At 39.0% G+C, this 18,991-nt stretch overlaps 2 protein-coding genes across 2 annotated transcripts; one reads left to right on the top strand and one right to left on the bottom strand.

Annotated features, from left to right (window-relative positions):
• Positions 1-93: 93 nt before the first annotated feature.
• ttc32 (tetratricopeptide repeat domain 32) lies at positions 94-2,431 on the bottom strand. The gene is made up of 3 exons (XM_058378952.1): positions 2,187-2,431; positions 1,886-2,052; positions 94-400 (listed from the first exon to the last, which is right to left on the bottom strand). The coding sequence occupies exons 1-3, from the start codon at positions 2,315-2,317 to the stop codon at positions 273-275; spliced, it is 426 nt and encodes a 141-aa protein (XP_058234935.1). The 5' UTR covers positions 2,318-2,431; the 3' UTR covers positions 94-272.
• A 1,300-nt stretch (positions 2,432-3,731) lies between these two features.
• On the top strand, positions 3,732-16,368 carry matn3a (matrilin 3a). The gene is made up of 7 exons (XM_058379669.1): positions 3,732-3,936; positions 7,408-7,983; positions 8,487-8,612; positions 10,299-10,505; positions 11,368-11,520; positions 11,681-11,800; positions 12,211-16,368. Exons 1-7 carry the CDS (start codon positions 3,747-3,749, stop codon positions 12,342-12,344), a joined length of 1,506 nt encoding a protein of 501 aa, XP_058235652.1. The 5' UTR covers positions 3,732-3,746; the 3' UTR covers positions 12,345-16,368.
• The last annotated feature ends 2,623 nt before the right edge of the window (positions 16,369-18,991 follow it).

Here is an 18,991-nt window from a genome sequence, read left to right as displayed (position 1 = left end):
TCCCACAAAGAATTTTATAATTTTTTCGGTCTCCTTGGCGCCGCCTAGCGGACAGAAGGCACATGACACGTGAAATAGCGTCCAGCACAAGCATCGAAAATATCACAGGATTTTATTACATTTTGTTCCACCAACAATTTCATAACTGATAAGTAATTTACATCAGGTTGAAGGAGACAAAACTTCTGTTCTGACAACACACACTTTTTTTAATTAGTTTTAATTAAAGTTTAAATTAAAGCCATAAACATGATGAAGAATATATAACATCATCAATAACCTCGCTTTATTTTTTCTTCAGAATCCAGGATCGTCTGACGCAAGCTCAGTTTGGCGTCTTCGAAGTCGGCATTTATTTCCAGCGCTTTCTTAAAATCAACCTCGGCGTCTTTAAAGAAACCTGCAGGAAAGAAAAGTATGGATTGTGTAAGGAATAAAAGAGGATAGAACGTGACGTTACAAGGAAAATCATCCATGACTAACTGCTGATATTAAAATATTAGGTTTTTTTCCTGATAGACTTTTTTAGGCACTTTTGGACATCATGAGTGGGAGAGATTCAATTCAACTAAATTAAATTTATTTTGTATAGCGCCTTTTAAAATGAACATTGTCTCAAAGCAGCTTTACAAAAGAAGAAAACAGAGAAAGGGGAGGGGAAAAATGAAAAATAAAAGTAACTAATTAACTAGACATAAGAATAAATCATTAAATTTAATTATTAAACTATTTTATTCCTATTTTATCCCTAATGAGCAAGCCTGTGGCGACGGTGGCAAGGAAAAACTCCCTGGGATGGAAAGGAAGAAACCTTGAGAGGAACCAGGCTCAGAAGGGAACCCATCCTCATTTGGGTGACACTAAACAGTAAATAACGTAACTGTAGCTGATTAATGTCCTTTCTACAACAGCAATCAATGGCCCATGAGGAACTATTAGGTCAGTGTAGTTTCTAAGGTCATTATAAACACTAGCTCTTTGCTGTCACAAGCTGACAGGTGTAATGGCAGATCTGTGATGGTGTGAAAGTCCACAAGTGGTTCTGTCCATGGCTGTCTCCTGGTCCACACAGATCCATCCACAGCATCAGTGGGCACCACCAGAGATGACTGTGTGTGTGTGTGTGTGTGTGCGTGCGTGTTTACAAAGAAACAGCAATCACATACAGGAGGTTTCATAAAGCTCCGTAAAGCTACGTTCAGGTGTTTTCCTCTCTTGTATAAAGACTTTTAATAGACACTGTATTCTACATGTCTTCAGAAAGCTGTCCTTCTTCCTACTTGACATCCAAATGACAAATTCATAACGAATCAGTGAATATGCAAATGAGTCTGTGAGATCATCTGGGGACTTTTAGAGAATCTACTTTCCCCTGAAAAGAGCTGGGAGCATCATACCTGCACATGAATGTAATGTGGAGTTGTCCCGCCCTTTGCAGCTATAACAGCTTCAACTCTTCTGGGAAGGCTTTCCACAAGGTTTAGGTTTAGGTTTTTTTGACCATTTCTCTAGTTTGTGTCAGGCACTGATGTTGTGATGACGAGAAGGTCTGGCTCACAGTCTCTGCTCTAATTCATCCCAAAGGTGTTCTATCATGTTGGAACAGGAAGGGGTCATCCCCAAACTGTTCCCACAAAGTTGGGAGCATGAAATTGTCCAAAATGTCTTGGTATGAAGCTGAAGCATTAAGAGTTCCTTTCACTGGAACTAAGGGGCCGAGTCCAACCCCTGAAAAACACCTGAATTCAATGATTTGGAGGGGTGTCCCAAAACTTTTGGAAATATAGTGTATACACTCCATGATATCTGATGACCGGAGGATTTCAGGTCAGAGATTTAATGTGAATGCATGGGTAATTGAAAATAATGAAAGGTGTAGACTTACCCAGTCTGTAGAGTATTAATCCCCGGTTGTAATAAGGCACTTCAAGGTGTTTACTGACTTTAATAGCTGCGCTATAATCATCCATGGCTTCATAAAAATCAACCCGAAAGTACTTCACCTGGCCGCGGTTATTGTAGGCTATGGCGAGGTCAGTACTGGAGCATTGTCTGTAATGTAAATAAAAACAAGACACGGACAATAAACAAATAGTATACAGGGTAGATTTCTTTAAACACACACGGGTTAGCGTTATTACGTCTGTTTATAACACGTGTTTATAAAGTTAACCAGCTCTAGTCACCCAGATGTCATGCAGATGTTGATGAACTCTGTGTACAGCTCCTCAGCGCGTTCGTAATGTTTGTTCTTAAACTCTTCATTAGCTTCATTCAGGACAGTTTGTCTGTCCAGCACTTCTTTCTCATCCTCCATGCGTCTGTCTCTCAGCTGACAACAACAAACAACAAACAACAACAATAACAACAAGAAGTAGAAGCAGCGGCGGTTTCTTTGTTTGTGTTTCTGTTCTATTCGCCCGTCTCATTGGCGCCGCCTAGCGGACAGGAGGAGAAGGACACGTGAAAGAGCGTCCAGTATAAACACTAACGGTGTCGTGAAACATCAGCTTTTATTACATTTAGATTAGTACTGTCATCATCATCATCATCATCATCATCATCATCATCATCTTCTTCTTCTTCATCATCATCATCTTCATCTCCTTCATCATCTTCTTCTTCTTCTTGATCTTTTTTCTTCTACTCTTCATCATCATCATCATCATCGTCTTCTTCATCAGCCTACTCATCATCATCATCATCATCATCATCATCTTCTTCCACTTCTTCATCTTACTCTTCTTCTTCATCATCATCAACGTCTTCTTCATCTTCTTCTTCATCATCATCATCTTCCTCTTCTTTTTCTTCTTCTTCTTCTTCATCATCATCTTCTTTATCTTCATCTTACTCTTCATCATCATCATCATCTTCTTCTTCTTCACCTTCTCCATCATCATCATCATCATCATCATCTTCATCATTATCATCATCTCCTCCATCTTACTCTTAATCTTCATCATCATCATCATTATCATCAGATTCTTCTTCTTCTTCTCCTCCTTCCACATCTTCATCTTCTTCTTACTCTCCTTCTTCATCTTCTTTTTCCTCTACTCTTCATCATCATCATCTTCTTCTTCTTCTTCTTCTTCTTCTTCTTCTTCACGAGTGGGAAAATGACTGGTGTGTGAATTATGAATGAATAACTGTCTATAGTTGCGATAGCGTAAGTGCTAACAGGAACTTGTTTTACAAAATATTAAATGTAATTATAAATGGATCACAGACTGTCTGTATCATGGCATTCTTTAACAGGAAGTTGCTCGTCCAAAAATAAGACATCTTGTCAAAATGTTTAAAGTAAAAAAAATGAGAAATACACCAATACAGTTTATCCATTTTCTTTTTTTTCTATTCTTTCGGAGACTGCAAACCTGTTCATCATCACTCAGTCATGTACAAAGCTTAAATAATCTTAAAATTATTTTATCTACTCATTTCTACTTAAATTTGGTAAATCTCTTGTTTTAAGACTCGAAGGATTCTGAAAGTTGTAGAGAAGACGATCAGAAAACGATCAGAATTTTTACAGGTACGGTAAAAGAAACGTTTTACGACGGTATTTACTGAGCTATAAAATCTTTAAGGTGGTCTGAACTGATCATATATCTTAGTATCCACCTCTGTAACATTTGGATTGGACAGGAATCTTACACGTTTCCACTCGAGCTCTTCAAATAGGACGTGGCTGCGAGCACCTCGGTGTCAGTCAGCCGAAGGGGCAGGAGAAGTAGTGTTAAATGAACCTTGGCACAATGAAGTCCTTCATGGGAGTTTTAGTCTCTTGCCTTTCATTTCTCCTGGTGGATATCTCGGACTGCTACGATGTTATTTATCCATCCAAGTTTTTAGCTCAAAGTTACGCACAAAAGAGAAACCACGCAAATCCATCCAGCGCCAGACTTCCACTGAGGACGCTTAATCCAGCAGGTAAAGTTTGATTTTGAACTGAAATAAATCTCCCCTTCGATGTTTTTGCTGATTCAGGATCAGTGTAATATTTATTTGATGCTGATAAATTTGATACAGTTATGTTTTCCTGACTGGAGAGATGTTATAAATTCTTATATGGAAAATTGTGAATGCATAAAAACAAAGTTTAATCCAAAGTTTAATCCTCAGTGTACATCAGTAAATGGAACATACACATGGTTTCATTATTATTATTATTATTATTATTATTATTATTATTATTATTATTATTATTCTTGATGCACTGTGATTAAAACCCCCAGCTATGACTTCTCCATCCTTTCACATAAACACGTTTGTGTGTCTCTTTCATTTTAATGCTCAAAATCTCATCTCTAAAGGAATATTTGTTAATATATGTTTTTCAGCCTAAGCATTATCCACCACATCTGTATCGTGTGTGTGTGTGTGTTTAGGAAATGAATGGAAAATTCGAAGTGTTGTTGCTTGAAATGACTTCACACCACATGAAATTCAAGACAAATACGTGAGAAAGTCTAGGCAAAGGTGTTGTGATACGACTTTATTAAAAAATCGCATCGGTACTTTTGTTTATTTATGGTTAGTTTGTGTCATCAGACACACAATAATACATAGCTACACGCATATCGGTTCTTCTCTCTGAAAAAGACTAGTCCCACACACACACATTCTACATTATTCAGACATGTTTGAACGATGAACTAATAGAAATTATGTTCAGTATTGAACCCTGAACTGCCCTTAGACTTCCCCGAAAAGCCAGTTATTTGCTGTCAAGCTGTTCAGTTTTCAAGTAAACAGGTTTTCTGTTATTTTTCCCTGGTAGAGGGAAACGTGTTGAAATGATCAGCTATGCTAATGACATATCCAGAAGGTTACAGGTGTGGTGGATGGAGAGCAGGTTGGAGTAAAAATGTTGGAGTATTCCTTTAAAGGCATGTTGAAATTCCACCTTCTGTTTAGTTGTGACTATAAGGCATGAATTTTACTTGTGAACTAACAACTTTTGTCTTGTCTTCACGTCACTAATATGAAATCCGACTGTTTTCCCTGTTGGTGGTTCGTAGTAGACAGCAGTAAATAAGTTAAATGAAGAGCGGTATCTTCACAAAGACCAGCCAAAGGCATTGACGCAACTGGTAAAATATCCTGGAACTATCAAGAGTCTTTCTCCAGGTAAAGTTTCTAACTGGCAAAAAGACTCATCGACAGCACAGAAAAGGCTGTTTCCATCGCAGAAGAACCAGCAGCTGAAGGCTGTATGGACACCAGTAGTTTGCCACAAAGTAGCAGCTCCTGAAGGTTCAGAAGGACGTGTATTTCCAGAACCTTCACATGTAGGTCCAGAGCAGTCACGTGCAGGTCAGGAGCAATCTCGTACACTTCCTGAACAGTCTCTTATACTTCCAGAACTTACATTTACAAACCCAGAACAGTCACTTTTTCATCCAGAAGATCCAGAACAATCATCAGCAAATCCAGATAGATCACAGATTCCAAAAGGTGAACCAGTGATGCCTTTCCATCCAACGTCTCCTCCAGTACACCAGTGGACCTGGATAACCTCAGCACCGCAGCCAAATCTCTTGATGCCAAAGTCCACTCTGGCGCCACAATTATTCCCTGAAGCCACATCATCTCGGTCTGTGCCAGCGTACACTCTGGCACCACAGCTGTATGCTAAAACAACCCCAGCTCAGCCTCAGGCTCCACTCAGTGCAGGGAGGACAGGTACTCAAAAATCAGCTGGTAGTGTCAAATCTTAGCCTCGTAAAAGCAGAGCTTCCTTTGTGCTAAAGGTGGATTCAGGTGTATGGCATCATGGACCATATTTTGTCTTAATTTAGAAATAGTTTTTATTTCATTTGGCATAAATTTGTCCAATAGTCAATTAACTCTATTTCCGAGAGGCCAAAAAATGGACTTTCTGCCTGTTTGGTTGTGTCCATGTTCAGCATTGAGAGTCCTTGTCCCACTCCACAGTGCTGCTTAATATGGAGCTCAAATGAAATCTTGAAAGCATCAAAGTAAATGTTGATATCCGACCCATTTCTGCTCTCTGAGATGTTCTCCAAGTGTTCATCTAAAAAGCAGCTCAGATTTCATCTTCAAGCAGTAAAATTCTGTGTAAGGTTCTCCAACAGAGGGAAAAACACACGTCTAAAACACGCTGAAAGACGACAGACTCGTTTTAGATCAGACTCACAGACACAACATTCATTTCTTGATTTCCTGATTGAAAATGTCCCGTAAGTCCATTTCCATTTTTGCTGATTGAATGGAACAGCGGTGTACTGGGAGAAAGGGTTGCAGTGGTAGTAGAAATAGTAACATCCTTGAGCTTGAGAACATATTTTAACAATTAATAATATATAGGAAATAACCGAAGATGGAGTGATGAGATGAAGCAGATGTGTATCCTTGGGGGTTGGGGTCAGAGCGCAGGGTCAGCCATGATACAGCGCCCCTGGAGCAGGGGGAGGTTGGGGGCCTTGCTCAAGGGCCCAACAGTGGCAGCTTGGCAGTGCTGGGGCTTGAACCCCCATCTTCCAGCCAACAAGTCAGAGCTTTAACCACTTGAGCTGTCACTGCCCCTGAACTGCCTAAACTTGATTATTTTACAATATCGACATATGATTTCATTATTTCTTTTGTTCCACAGCAACATTTTATACATTATAATTTTACAAGGTTATTATTTTGCTTTTTAAACAGTCACTCTATCGCCAGCCTCTCTTTATTTTCTCCCTCCTGAAATTAAGACAAAAAGAAATGCAGATTATTGAGGAACCAGAAAGAATAAACTCCTCCATACTGAAGACTTTCCCATGTTGGAAAACTTCCAAAAATGTTAAATAAATGTCTCTTCACAGAAGACCTCTCCATATCAATATACCAATATTTTTAATAATAATATTAACAATCCATTGTGTTATCATATCTTTCTGTTATTTAGTGATGTACGCTACACTATATGGTGATGTCTTCCTACTGAATCACCTTTAAGACTTTTTTTTTTAAAAATATGACCAAGTTCATTTTTATAAAAAAAAATCTGTCTGCATGTTAGCATAATGAAAAGTAGGCAGTGCTAAGAAAAATGTAACTTAAATACAACCCAATGGTGGTACAACATACCAGATTTTTAAGCCAATTTTATATAATAGACTTAGAAAAGGGAATTATTATAATTTTGTACCATGAGTCCAATTTTTTTCATAAGGAGACTCCTCTTTAAATTAAGCACCAAGGAAAACCTGCTTGTATGTTGTTCCCTACTTTTCCTCATCATGGCATTGGGTCAGATTTAAGTCACCGTGATACTAACCTCTGTGCTCAACTCAAGCTTGTGCACCAGGAAGCAGTTGGTTGTGTTTTACTAAACCAACAAAATAATCGTCTTTATATATTATAAAAGATTAATAAGAGGCTATTTTTTGCTCCCAGCTACGGATTCTCACTGTAGGAGCCGCCCGCTGGACCTCGTCTTTATCATAGACAGCTCTCGCAGTGTGCGTCCAGGTGAGTTTGAGAAGGTTAAGGTCTTCCTTTCAGACATGGTGGACACTCTGGACATCGGCACCGATGCCACTCGGGTGGCCGTGGTGAACTACGCCAGCACTGTCAAGATCGAGTTCCTGCTCAAAAACCATCTGAAGAAGGAAAGCATGAAGCAAGCGATCAGCATCATCGAACCCCTGGCTGCGGGGACCATGACCGGTTTAGCCATCAAGAAAGCCATGGAAGAGGCCTTCACCGAGCAGTCAGGGGCGCGACCGAAATCGCAGAAGATCGCGAAAGTGGCCATCATCGTAACGGATGGACGTCCTCAGGATCAGGTGGAAGAGGTGTCTGCTGCAGCCCGAGCCTCAGGGATCGAGATCTACGCCGTGGGGGTGGACCGAGCCGACATGCGCTCACTCAAGCTCATGGCCAGCAATCCACTGGAAGACCATGTGTTCTACGTGGAGACCTACGGCGTCATCGAGAAGCTCACCTCCAAGTTCAGGGAGACTCTGTGTGGTAGGAATACAGGAATATTAAATGCAATATTATAATAGATATTAACCTTAAGATTGGAGGATTTTTACATTAGAAAATATAGAAAGTTTTGTTTGTATAAAAATTAAAATTTTTTAACAGAAATTCCAAAATAACTGGTTGAATTTGAGATTATTGTATTCTGTATTTTATGTATTTAGAATTGATTCTGCTTTTATAATGAAAATGTAGCACTTTAAATGTACACACAAGTGTCTTGTATGAACGCATTAACCATTTTATATTCTAGAGCCGGTTCCTGCTCTTCATCTACAGCTGTGGAAAATCTAATCCATTCATCTTTTTCAGGAAAATTACCTGTTGGATTACAACGTTTTATGCTTTTTCTATATATGTATCATGTATGATGAAAAAGAAACAAAAAGCTTTGAAGATAAAGTGCGTGTAAAATACCGGCAGGAGAAAAACTGAATCGTTTCAGGTTCAAAAAAAAAAAAGATTAACCAAGAAAGAGCTTGTTCCAGGTACGGATCCCTGTGCCATGGGAAATGACTGCGAGCACATTTGTGTCAGCAGTGGCTCCTCCTTTTACTGCAAGTGTCAGAAGAACTATATTTTGAACGAGGACCAGAGAACATGCTCCCTCAAACGTAAGAGTCTGCAGATGGTGCTAATTACACTGATATCATCATTATCATCATTATCAGTTATGCCTGGGCCACAGTACAAGATTTAGTCCTATAGATAGATAGATAGATAGATAGATAGATAGATAGATAGATAGATAGATAGATAGATAGACTCACTGGCCACTTTATTAGGAACACACCTGCACATTCATGGAATTCATCCAATCAAACAATCACTATCCATATCAGGGAAAATATGATCTCAACAATAATGATTCAACTGTGGCATGTTTGTTAGTACCAGACAGGCTGGTTTTAATATTTTGGAAACTGGAAAACAATCTCTAGTGTTTAATTTCTTTCTTTTTTTTTAAACAAATGTTAGCATTAATTCTATAGGCAGAAATGGCTTGTTGGTAAGATAGGTTAGAGGAGAACGAACAGATGGGTTCTAGCTGGCAGAAAGGCTACAGGAACTCAAATAAAAATTCTGCACACTTGTAGTGAGCAGAAAACATTTTAGAACATACAGAATGTCAAACCTGGGGGAGAATGGGTTCCACTCCTTGTTTGAGGGTACTCTGGTCACCAAAACTGGACAGATGAAGGTTGTAAAGACCAGGTGACATATCAGTGTGGTTTTATACAGTGCACTGCTCACTGTTCCTATTAAAGTGGCTGATGGGTGGGCATTAGGTGTCACATTACAATTAAGGGAATCATTTATACATTGTTTGTAGATAGAACGTGTAAATATTATATATATTATATCTATATAATAGATTTTTTTATATACAAAACAGGATAATCTAAGAGTACAAATTCTGATCAGACTTAGTAAGGCCAAATTATCTTCAGAGCCTGCCCGATTTTTCTCTATTGAGGCCCAGGCATTAGTTATTTTTTTGTTAAATTGCTTTGCTTGCATACAACAAGACATCAGTAAAAAATCTTCCATGACTAACCTTCTTATTCAGTCATTAATAAAATTTTTTAAAAAAGAAATTAAAAACTCCTGCTCCATAGCTGTACTACCAAATCTGCTTTTGTCATGACTCTAGCCATACAAAACGATCTATTACATGATACATATTATATTCCTCCAATCCAAGCACAACTATATATTTTGTGCTATGTGTATAACAGAACATATCCAACGGAGCAATCAGCTGGATTAAACCTCTGATCCATCTCATGCTATGGAATACCGATGGATGGTGGTCCTGCATATAACCTGTAACATTGTCATGATGTTGAAGAACCGTATGCAGGCTACGTCGTCTCCGGGTTTGCACTAACCTCACTGTTCTTTTCAGCTCCTTGAATCTTTTTTCTCTCTCTCACTAGCGAGACAGATGACCAACACGTGTCCTGCATGTGTCCTGGTGGTTCTGCCGTATTTGGGTTCCATGACGTGGATTTTGTTTGCGTATCAAATCAGCAGATCGGGTCTATGGGATGAAAACATGTCTGGGTTTTGTTATTTGTAGAAGAATATTTGGTTCTTGAAACGTTCAGTTTTCCGAGTTTTATAGGAATGTTTATATAATCATTTCCATGTAACAAGCTTTTGCAAAGGAACCTCCTATACTTCTTTACATCTATATTATAAATGTGCCTAGAGATACGTCTAGAGATTTATGTTTCTTAGATTACAAAGATACTGGCTCCGGTAATTGTTCTGGTGTATAAAATTGTCCCTTCCAGGTGTATCCCCATGCAAAATGGGACACAGTTGTCAACACATCTGTGTGGAAAGCGGCATGTCCTATTACTGCAAGTGTCATCCTGGTTATGTGTTAAACGAAGACAAGAGAACATGTTCTGTCGGCAGGGACGGTGGCCGTGATGGTCTCACTGATGATGCAGACAATGGACATAACTATGCCGACAACGATGGTGAAAGTAGCGCCAGTGAGTTTACAGTGTCATGAGAGAAATGGTACTGAAAGACTTTTCATGCCATTTCAACCTAAGGAACTCAGAAGAAGACGAAAATATGTTGTACCGTTCCAATAGAATTTAGAATAACCTTATGTTCGATATTCAGCAGAATCCAATTAGTGTGGCGGAATTTCAGAAATCATATAGATCAGATAATATTTTGTCTTCTGCTTGTTGAAAATATTTTAATGTTCTATTTAATTTTTGTGAAACACTCCTTTCCTTCTGAGGAAATATCATTTGACACAATGAGCAAAGGCAGTTTTGCTTCTCTTGGACTCCCAGCCACAGCTGGCAGAATTTGACTTTGCAATCTCCCATGAATACTTTTCGGTTGCACCACCTGGAAGCCTAGATCTATTTCTTGTCTGCTTTACCAAGACATTGGTGAAAAAAGCAAAGTTTCAAGGTTTCTGAGTAAACAAGGTGGAACCTAAGGAGACTTTTCCACTTTTCCAAAGGAACTGAATATGTCTAGGGCAGGGGTGTCCATTCCTCTCTGCAAAGGCACAGTGTGGGTGCAGGTTTTCATTCCAACCAAGCAAAAGCCATACCAGAGTCTACTGAAAGCCAAGATGAACTGATTAAACAGGTGGAATCACACCTGTTTGGTATGATAAACCTGTCCCATCAAACAGTCCTTTGCAGATAAGATTGGACACCCCTGGTCTATGGTGTTGGGATACAAATCTGTACTGGTGTATATGCTTAACTATATCATAATTTAATAACCAATAATCCATATTTGCACATTTTAACACAGTGAGGTGTTCTACAACTCCCAAAACTATTAACTATGCTATGTCAAATATATGTTCATGACTTGTTCCAGGTATCGATGCTTGTGCACTGGGTCATGACTGTCAGCACACTTGTGTGAGCAGTGGCTCCTCCTATTACTGCACCTGTCCTGCAGGCTTTGTCTTGATGCAGGACAAGAAATCTTGTTTCAAGTTCAGTGTTGGTGATGATGACGGTAGAACCAGTGAGTTACTTGGTGTAATGTGTCATAAATGGCAATGACTTGTTTCATGCCAATTTATGACCATTTGACATGTGTATCCACTTCCAACAGCCTTGCCTCAAATTCCTTTAAAGAATAGACATTTGGAATTCTCCAGTACCTTCCCCATGACTCGTTGCAGGTCTGGACCAGTGTGAGATGGGACATGATTGTGAGCACATTTGTGTCAGCAGTGATGGCTCCTATCACTGTGAATGCTGGAGGGGCTTTGTCTTGAATGAAGACAAGAAAACTTGTTCACGTAAGACCTTGTAGACCAGGCTATTCATCTGAAATGAACCCTCATAACCTGGTAGGCTGCATTTCTCTGGTAAATTGGTTGGAGAAACTATTAGTAGACACTGCAGACTTCAAGAGCCAAAACTGAATAGTCCTGTTGTAGACTATAGAATAAATTTGATGGTCAGATTCCCAAGATGCTGTAAGTTGTTTAAGAGTTTAAAGTTCAGGAGTGTCACATAGAAAACCTTTGCATTTGTGTATTGGTGGAATAAAGATGGGAGGTTGGGTATGCTTTTTGAATAGAAATTTGTTCAGGGGGATGAAAACTGTCAAGGGTAAACATTGAGCATGCAACTGACTTATAAACTGTATCTAGTGAAGATACCACCATTTGGAATTCTGCAGTACCTTATTCATGACTCGTTGCAGGTCTGGACCAGTGTGAGATGGGACATGATTGCGAGCACATTTGTGTCAGCACTGATGGCTCCTATCACTGTGAATGCTGGAGGGGCTTTGTCTTGAATGAAGACAAGAAAACTTGTTCACGTAAGACCTTGTAGACCAGGCTATTCATCTGAGGGCTTAAGCTCCGTATGTTCACTCCAACCAGGCACCCTACCTACATAAAAATAATTCATACCTATTCATTCACAGCATTTATTTACTTCTACTTGATTGGATGCACATTGTGCCATTCTATAACTCTCACCAGTTGTGGTAAGCAAAATCAATCAGACTCCAAAGAAAACATCTATTACTGAAACAGAGACTCATAACCTGGTATGGTGCATTTCACTGGTATGTTGGTTGGAGGAACTACTGGTAGACATTGCAGCCAAAACTGAATAGTCCTGTTGTAGACTGTAGAATCAAATCCAAAGGACAGTCCACTAAGAAGCTCTAATTTGGTTATTTAGGTTTGGAACTATCACACAGATGATAAGAGCATTTTTTATGACCACTTAAACCCAGGGGTCCTGTACAGAAGGGGAAGTTTGGCGTGACTTTAAAAAACTCTCCAAGAAGGCCACTCATGGAAGGGAAAGTTGTCCAGGAGAATGATAAATGTAATGGTGGTAGAGGAAACCCTTGTTAAAAATTAGCCTACACAAGCTGAAAGCCTACTCTCAGATTCCTGTAAATATACAAGATCTGGAATTCTCCAGTCCCTTCCTCATGACTTGTTGCAGGTCTGGACCAGTGTGAGATGGGACATGACTGTGAACACATTTGTGTCAGAAGTGATGGCTCCTATCACTGTGAATGCCAGAGGGGATTTGTCTTGAATGCAGACAAGAAAACTTGTTCACGTAAGACCTTGTTGTAGACCAGGCTATTCATCTGAGGGCTCAAGCTCTGCGTGTTCACTCCAACCGGACACCCTACCAAGTTTATTCCTCCCAATTCCACCTCTCCAATATTTTGTGTGTACCACCACCATGAAATAATTTTGACAAGTGTGAGGTATCTACTTCTTCTTGATTAGTTGTACATGGTGGCATTCTGAAACTCTAATCAGTCATGGTATGCACAACCTAAACAAACAAAAATTGTTGAAATGAACCCTCATAAACTGGTAGGCTGCATTTCCCTGGTAAATTGGTTGGAGAAACTATTAGTAGACACTGCAGTCTTCAAGAGCCAAAACTGAATAGTCCTGTTGTAGACTATAGAATAAATTTGATGGTCAGATTCCCAAGATGCTGTAAGTTGCTTAAGAGTTTAAAGTTCAGGAGTGTCACATAGAAAACCTTTGCATTTGTGTATTGGTGGAATAAAGATGGGAGGTTGGGTATGCTTTTTGAATAGGAATTTGTTCAGGGGGATGAAAACTGTCAAGGGTAAACATTGAGCAAGCAACTGACTTATAAACTGTATCTAGTGAAGATACCACCATTTGGAATTCTGCAGTACCTTATTCATGACTCGTTGCAGGTCTGGACCAGTGTGAGATGGGACATGATTGCGAGCACATTTGTGTCAGCAGTGATGGCTCCTATCACTGTGAATGCTGGAGGGGCTTTGTCTTGAATGAAGACAAGAAAACTTGTTCACGTAAGACCTTGTAATAGACCAGGCTATTCATCCAAGGGCTCAAGCTCCGTATGTTCACTCCAACCAGGCACCCTACCTACATAAAAATAATTCATACCTATTCATTCAAAGCATTGATTTCTACGTGTCCGTATCTCCTCTAAGTACTTCTACTTGATTGGATGTACATTGTGCCATTCTATAACTCTCACCAGTTGTGGTAAGCACAACCAATTAGACTCCAAAGCAAACATCTATTATTGAAACAGAGCCTCAAAACCTGGTATGGTGCATTTCACTGGGCTGTTGGTTGGAGGAACTACTGGTAGACATTGCAGCCAAAACTGAATAGTCCTGTTGTAGACTGTAGAATCATATCTAAAGGACAGTCCACTAAGAAGCTCCAATTTGGTTATTTAGGATTGGAAGCATTGCATAAATGACGTGAGCATTTTTTTATGAGCATTTAAACCCAGGGGTCCTGTAAAGAAGGTAAAGTTTGCCGTGACTCTAAAATCTCCAGGAAGGTCACTCATGAAAGGGAAAGTTGTTCAGGAGAATGCTATTTGTAATGGGGGTTGGGGAAACCCTTGGTTAAACCATTAACCTGTATTAGCTGAAAGCTTATTCTCAGAATCCTGTAAATGTACAAGATCTGGAATTCTGCAGTACCTTATTAATGACTCGTTGCAGGTCTGGACCAGTGTGAGATGGGACATGATTGTGAACACATTTGTGTCAGAAGTGATGGCTCCTATCACTGTGAATGCCAGAGGGGATTTGTCTTGAATGCAGACAAGAAAACTTGTTCACGTAAGACCTTGTTGTAGACCAGGCTATTCATCTGAGGGCTCAAGCTCCGTATGTTTACTCCAGATACCCTACCAAGTTAAAGATGAAGCTCATTTTCCAATCCCAGCCAGACATTGCTTTAATTCATGCTTTGGTTGAAATCAAACCATTTAACTTGGTATGGTGCATTTCACTGGACTGTTGTCTGGAGAAAATACTGATAGACGGTGCAGACTTTAAGAGCCAACACTGAATAGACCTGTTGTAGATTATAGACTCAGATATTTAAATCAGTGTCCTAAGAGGCACTTAATTGAACAGTGAATAGGTTTATTGAGTTTAATTATTGCACGATTTAAACCATGAGTTTTCATAAAGAGGGGTCATTAGGCATAATTTTAAAGGCCCTGACATTGCAAGGGATTGAGGATCCTGCTTTTGGAAGGAAAAAGTTGTTAATAAGGGTCAAGGGTAAAGGCCACCCCTGGTTAAACCATTCATCTACACATTTTCAGCTTTGTAAGCTGCTTGTTTATATTGGAGGTTTATCAACTGCATGTAGTTCACATTCCAGTAAAGATACACCATCAGGATTTCTCCAGTGTCTTCCTCCTGACTCGTTGCAGGTCTGGACCAGTGTGAGATGGGACATGACTGTGAGCACATTTGTGTCAGCAGTGATGGCTCCTACCACTGTGAATGCCGAAAAGATTTTGTCTTGAATGAAGACAAGAAAACTTGTTCACGTAAGACCTTGTAGACCAGGCTATTCATCTGAGGGCTCAATCTTTGTGTGTTCACTCCAATCGAGCACCCTACCTAGTTAAAGATGCAGAGGAAGTGAATCTGTACTTACTATTTTCTTAAAGAGGCATTTACTTCTTCTTGATGGGATGGTTGTACCTCATGGAATTCTAAACTTCAACCACCAGATCTACTTTTTTAAATTCTAGTCCATCTATTCTAGATATTTTGTCCAAAAACCGAGACAACTTTGATATAATGCTTAATAACCAGGTATAGTGCATTTCACCGGCGTTTTGGTTGGAGAATCTACTTTCAGATATTGTAGCCCTCAGGTCAAACTGAATAGTCCTGCTGTAGACTGTAGAATCAAATCTAAAAGTCAAGTGGAGAGTTTGTATGGTTGCATTGAAAGAGTCAGTTTTGTGGTCAATGGTTAATCCATTGACATGTTTAGGGCCTATCAGCAGTGAGTAGAAAGCAACATCATCTTAACATTAAGGCTGATTTCATTTGAAAAAGAATCTGTCTCAGACTGGCTATTAGTTGAGGCCTCATCTGTCTTTGATTTCATTTGTTTCCAAAATCAATTTTATCATTGATTCACCAAAAAACCCCAAACACCAAGTAACACTTATAATGTTGCAAAAGCCTATTTGACAACATTGCATTAGCTGATGCTAAGTGTTACATTTTTGCTAACAAACTACACAAAACTACTGAAGACACAAGAATTTTTCTTGCTTCTTGTAATTAAGGACTTTCAGAATGTGGGATCATAATTAATATGGTTGATTATTCATTAAAAGATATTCATTAAAAAAGCATATTATAGATGGAATATAACTAGTAGCGTTTTATAGGCTAGAGTGCACAAAAGAGAGCTTTGACTAAAAAACTTTGCATAATTCTGATATGTAGAGATGAAGGTGGAGATTGTTCAGGATCCATGTCGCTGTGAGGCCAGACTGGCTTTCCAAAGGCAGACACAAAACTCCATCCAGGCCCTCAATGGCAAACATATCCTTTTCTTATGCATGGATGAAACTAAACATCTGTCTTAATATTAGGACTTAAGCAATCAATGCTTTCAGGTGAGTTTTGAAAGCCAGCTCACTTTGTCATTTAAAATGGAAACAGACTCATTAACTATGTATTTAAAAATGTTTTCATCTTAGTTCACTGTCACTGTTTATAGTGTTTCTATGTTACACCTCTCCAGAGTCCCAAGCTTTGCTCCTGAACTCGGCTTATAGTCTCTGGAGATTCCTCCATGTGGATGTTCTTTCTGTGTCTGTGTGGGTTTCCTCCGAATTCTCCACTTACCTCCCAAAAACATGCTTTTAGATGGATTGTCTGTGCTAAATTACACCTAGGTGTGAATGTGTGTGTCTGCTGCCCTGTCATGAACTTGCATTTCATTCAATATAAATTCTTTTTGCAACTGGCTGTGGATCCACCACGACCCTGACCAGGACAAAGCACTTAGAGAACATTGCCCTGACCATTTATGTTTTAAAGGCTTTACTGTATCATGTAAGAAGAAAGGTTTTGTATAGTTATACATTAGAATCATGGGAAAGGTAAAGTCTCTGTACTCACATAACCCCTAAGACTGAAACAGATATCAATTGCATTAATATCCATTATTTCAATCTTATAAAATCTATAGATTAAAAACACGTCATAGTCTGAAATTTCATCCTTAAATGTATGAGAATATGAAGGACCATTAATGCAGTAACCTTAACCGCTGTTGTACTAGCAGACATCACCAAGAAAGTGCAGCAAATGGAAGAGATGTTATCCCACAAGTGATCGTTCCTTCGGTAAGTGAGAATTCTCCAAATCATACGCTGCAGCAGATATTTATAAACCATTGCAGTTTAACCGCAGGATTTTCTGGACACCTCAGACAATTATTCTGACCGCTTTCTATTCCAGAAAAGCCACATTACGGACCACACAAGAACCTCCAGGACAACAACCTCCTGCGCTTCAATACCTCAAAACACCTGGAACATCACAAGCTAATGTTCGGAATGTGTTTATTTTACTGTTGTGTGTCACTGGCTCATAACCAGTAACACAGGAAATGTATTATTAAGAAAAAGTAACAGGCTGATCTGATTGTTTACAGCTTAGTGCAAAGGTTTGTGCATCTTTTTTTGTTTTCTAAACAATAAAACCTCTGTATTTCTGCTTGACAGTTCAGGTTTAAAAAAAAATGTTGGCAGTGCAAATATCTGTACTAATATCTAGGTTTATTTATTTATTTTTTTTAAAAATCTTTTAACCTTACACAACTAATAATCACACAATTTGAGTATCTTTATTACTTTCTGATTCTCCCACATTGCTGTTCTTAAGGTTGCACAAACTTTTGCCCTCCACCATTTCTTGTATGATGGGAAAATAATCTGTTTTGGTTTTGCCATAATGATGATATTATATAATATATTTACTATTTAATGGTAGTTTATTTTATGTTAAGAGGGTAGTACTGATAGCGATACATCGATTTTTAATATATATTTTAACATTTTTTGCATTGATAGTGAAGATAGTGTTGATATATTTAAAATTTTTCTGCATGTTTAAAGCTTTCTTTATATTTATAGATATCATTTTAGCTTGATAGGAATAATTTTTAGCATATGACACGACTGTGCTCATTTTACTGGTTAATTAACAAATAAATACGTTTCATAGCACGACTGTTTAAACATTATAGATGCAAATAAATGAATGAACCCATTTCAAATCTTAAGTCTGAGGTGCTAAATATTTCTTTTTGCACTTGTTGAGCAGTGAAACAAGCTACATACAAGTATGAGCTTCAAAAATCTGACTGATACGTTTGTGAGATATCTTTTGAGTCAACATTTCTCCGTGTAGTACAGATGTGGATCTTTAAACAACGACTGTACTGTCAGGAGTCGCCAGGTGCCAGGGTTTGTGCGACGTCTGCTTGCATACACGGTTTCCCTCGTCACTCAAACTACATTTCAGATCTCTGTGCTAATTCTGACAGCAAACACCAATATTTGTGACTCAAAGAGAAGCAGGAAAATCACCCCGGCTTCCCTACCTTCTTTCATCTCAGCGCCAAAGCCGGGTTTACTCAGGCGTCAGACGGCCCTAAACCTCTCCGTGATGGATGAAGGTACACTCAGACACTCGACCTCTCTCTATACCGTCTCTTCGGACATCTAAGGTCTCATACAGGTTCACTGCTGCTCGGGGAGGTGGGGAACATTCTTAGAAAAGGTTTTCACATCCTGTGCTCTGAGGCGAACAAGGAGGTGAGAAATTCCCTGAATAATCACAAGGGGTTGAAATGGTTAAGGTTTAAAGGCCAAGGTGTTCTATGTGCTATAGAGACGTCATGTTAATGTATATATTAATGTCATAATATATGTCTTTACACCACAGAACTCAAATCTACATTGGTCAGAAGGTTGATTCACTTTCTATAATAGTAGCTCTGCTTGATCATGATAGATAGACCACCAGGGTCCCAAAAATATATAGCAGGTATGAAGGAATGTGTAAATCAGATTGTCTGCTATCCCATTCAAGGTGTTTCTCACTACACACTCCAGGAAAAAACTCTTATGAAAGATAAATGAACATA

Source organism: Hemibagrus wyckioides, linkage group LG25 (genome assembly GCF_019097595.1).
Source record: "Hemibagrus wyckioides isolate EC202008001 linkage group LG25, SWU_Hwy_1.0, whole genome shotgun sequence".
Taxonomy (NCBI): domain Eukaryota; kingdom Metazoa; phylum Chordata; class Actinopteri; order Siluriformes; family Bagridae; genus Hemibagrus; species Hemibagrus wyckioides.
The sequence above is the reverse complement of the archived record's forward strand: the minus strand, read 5'-3'. Positions and strand labels throughout refer to the sequence as shown.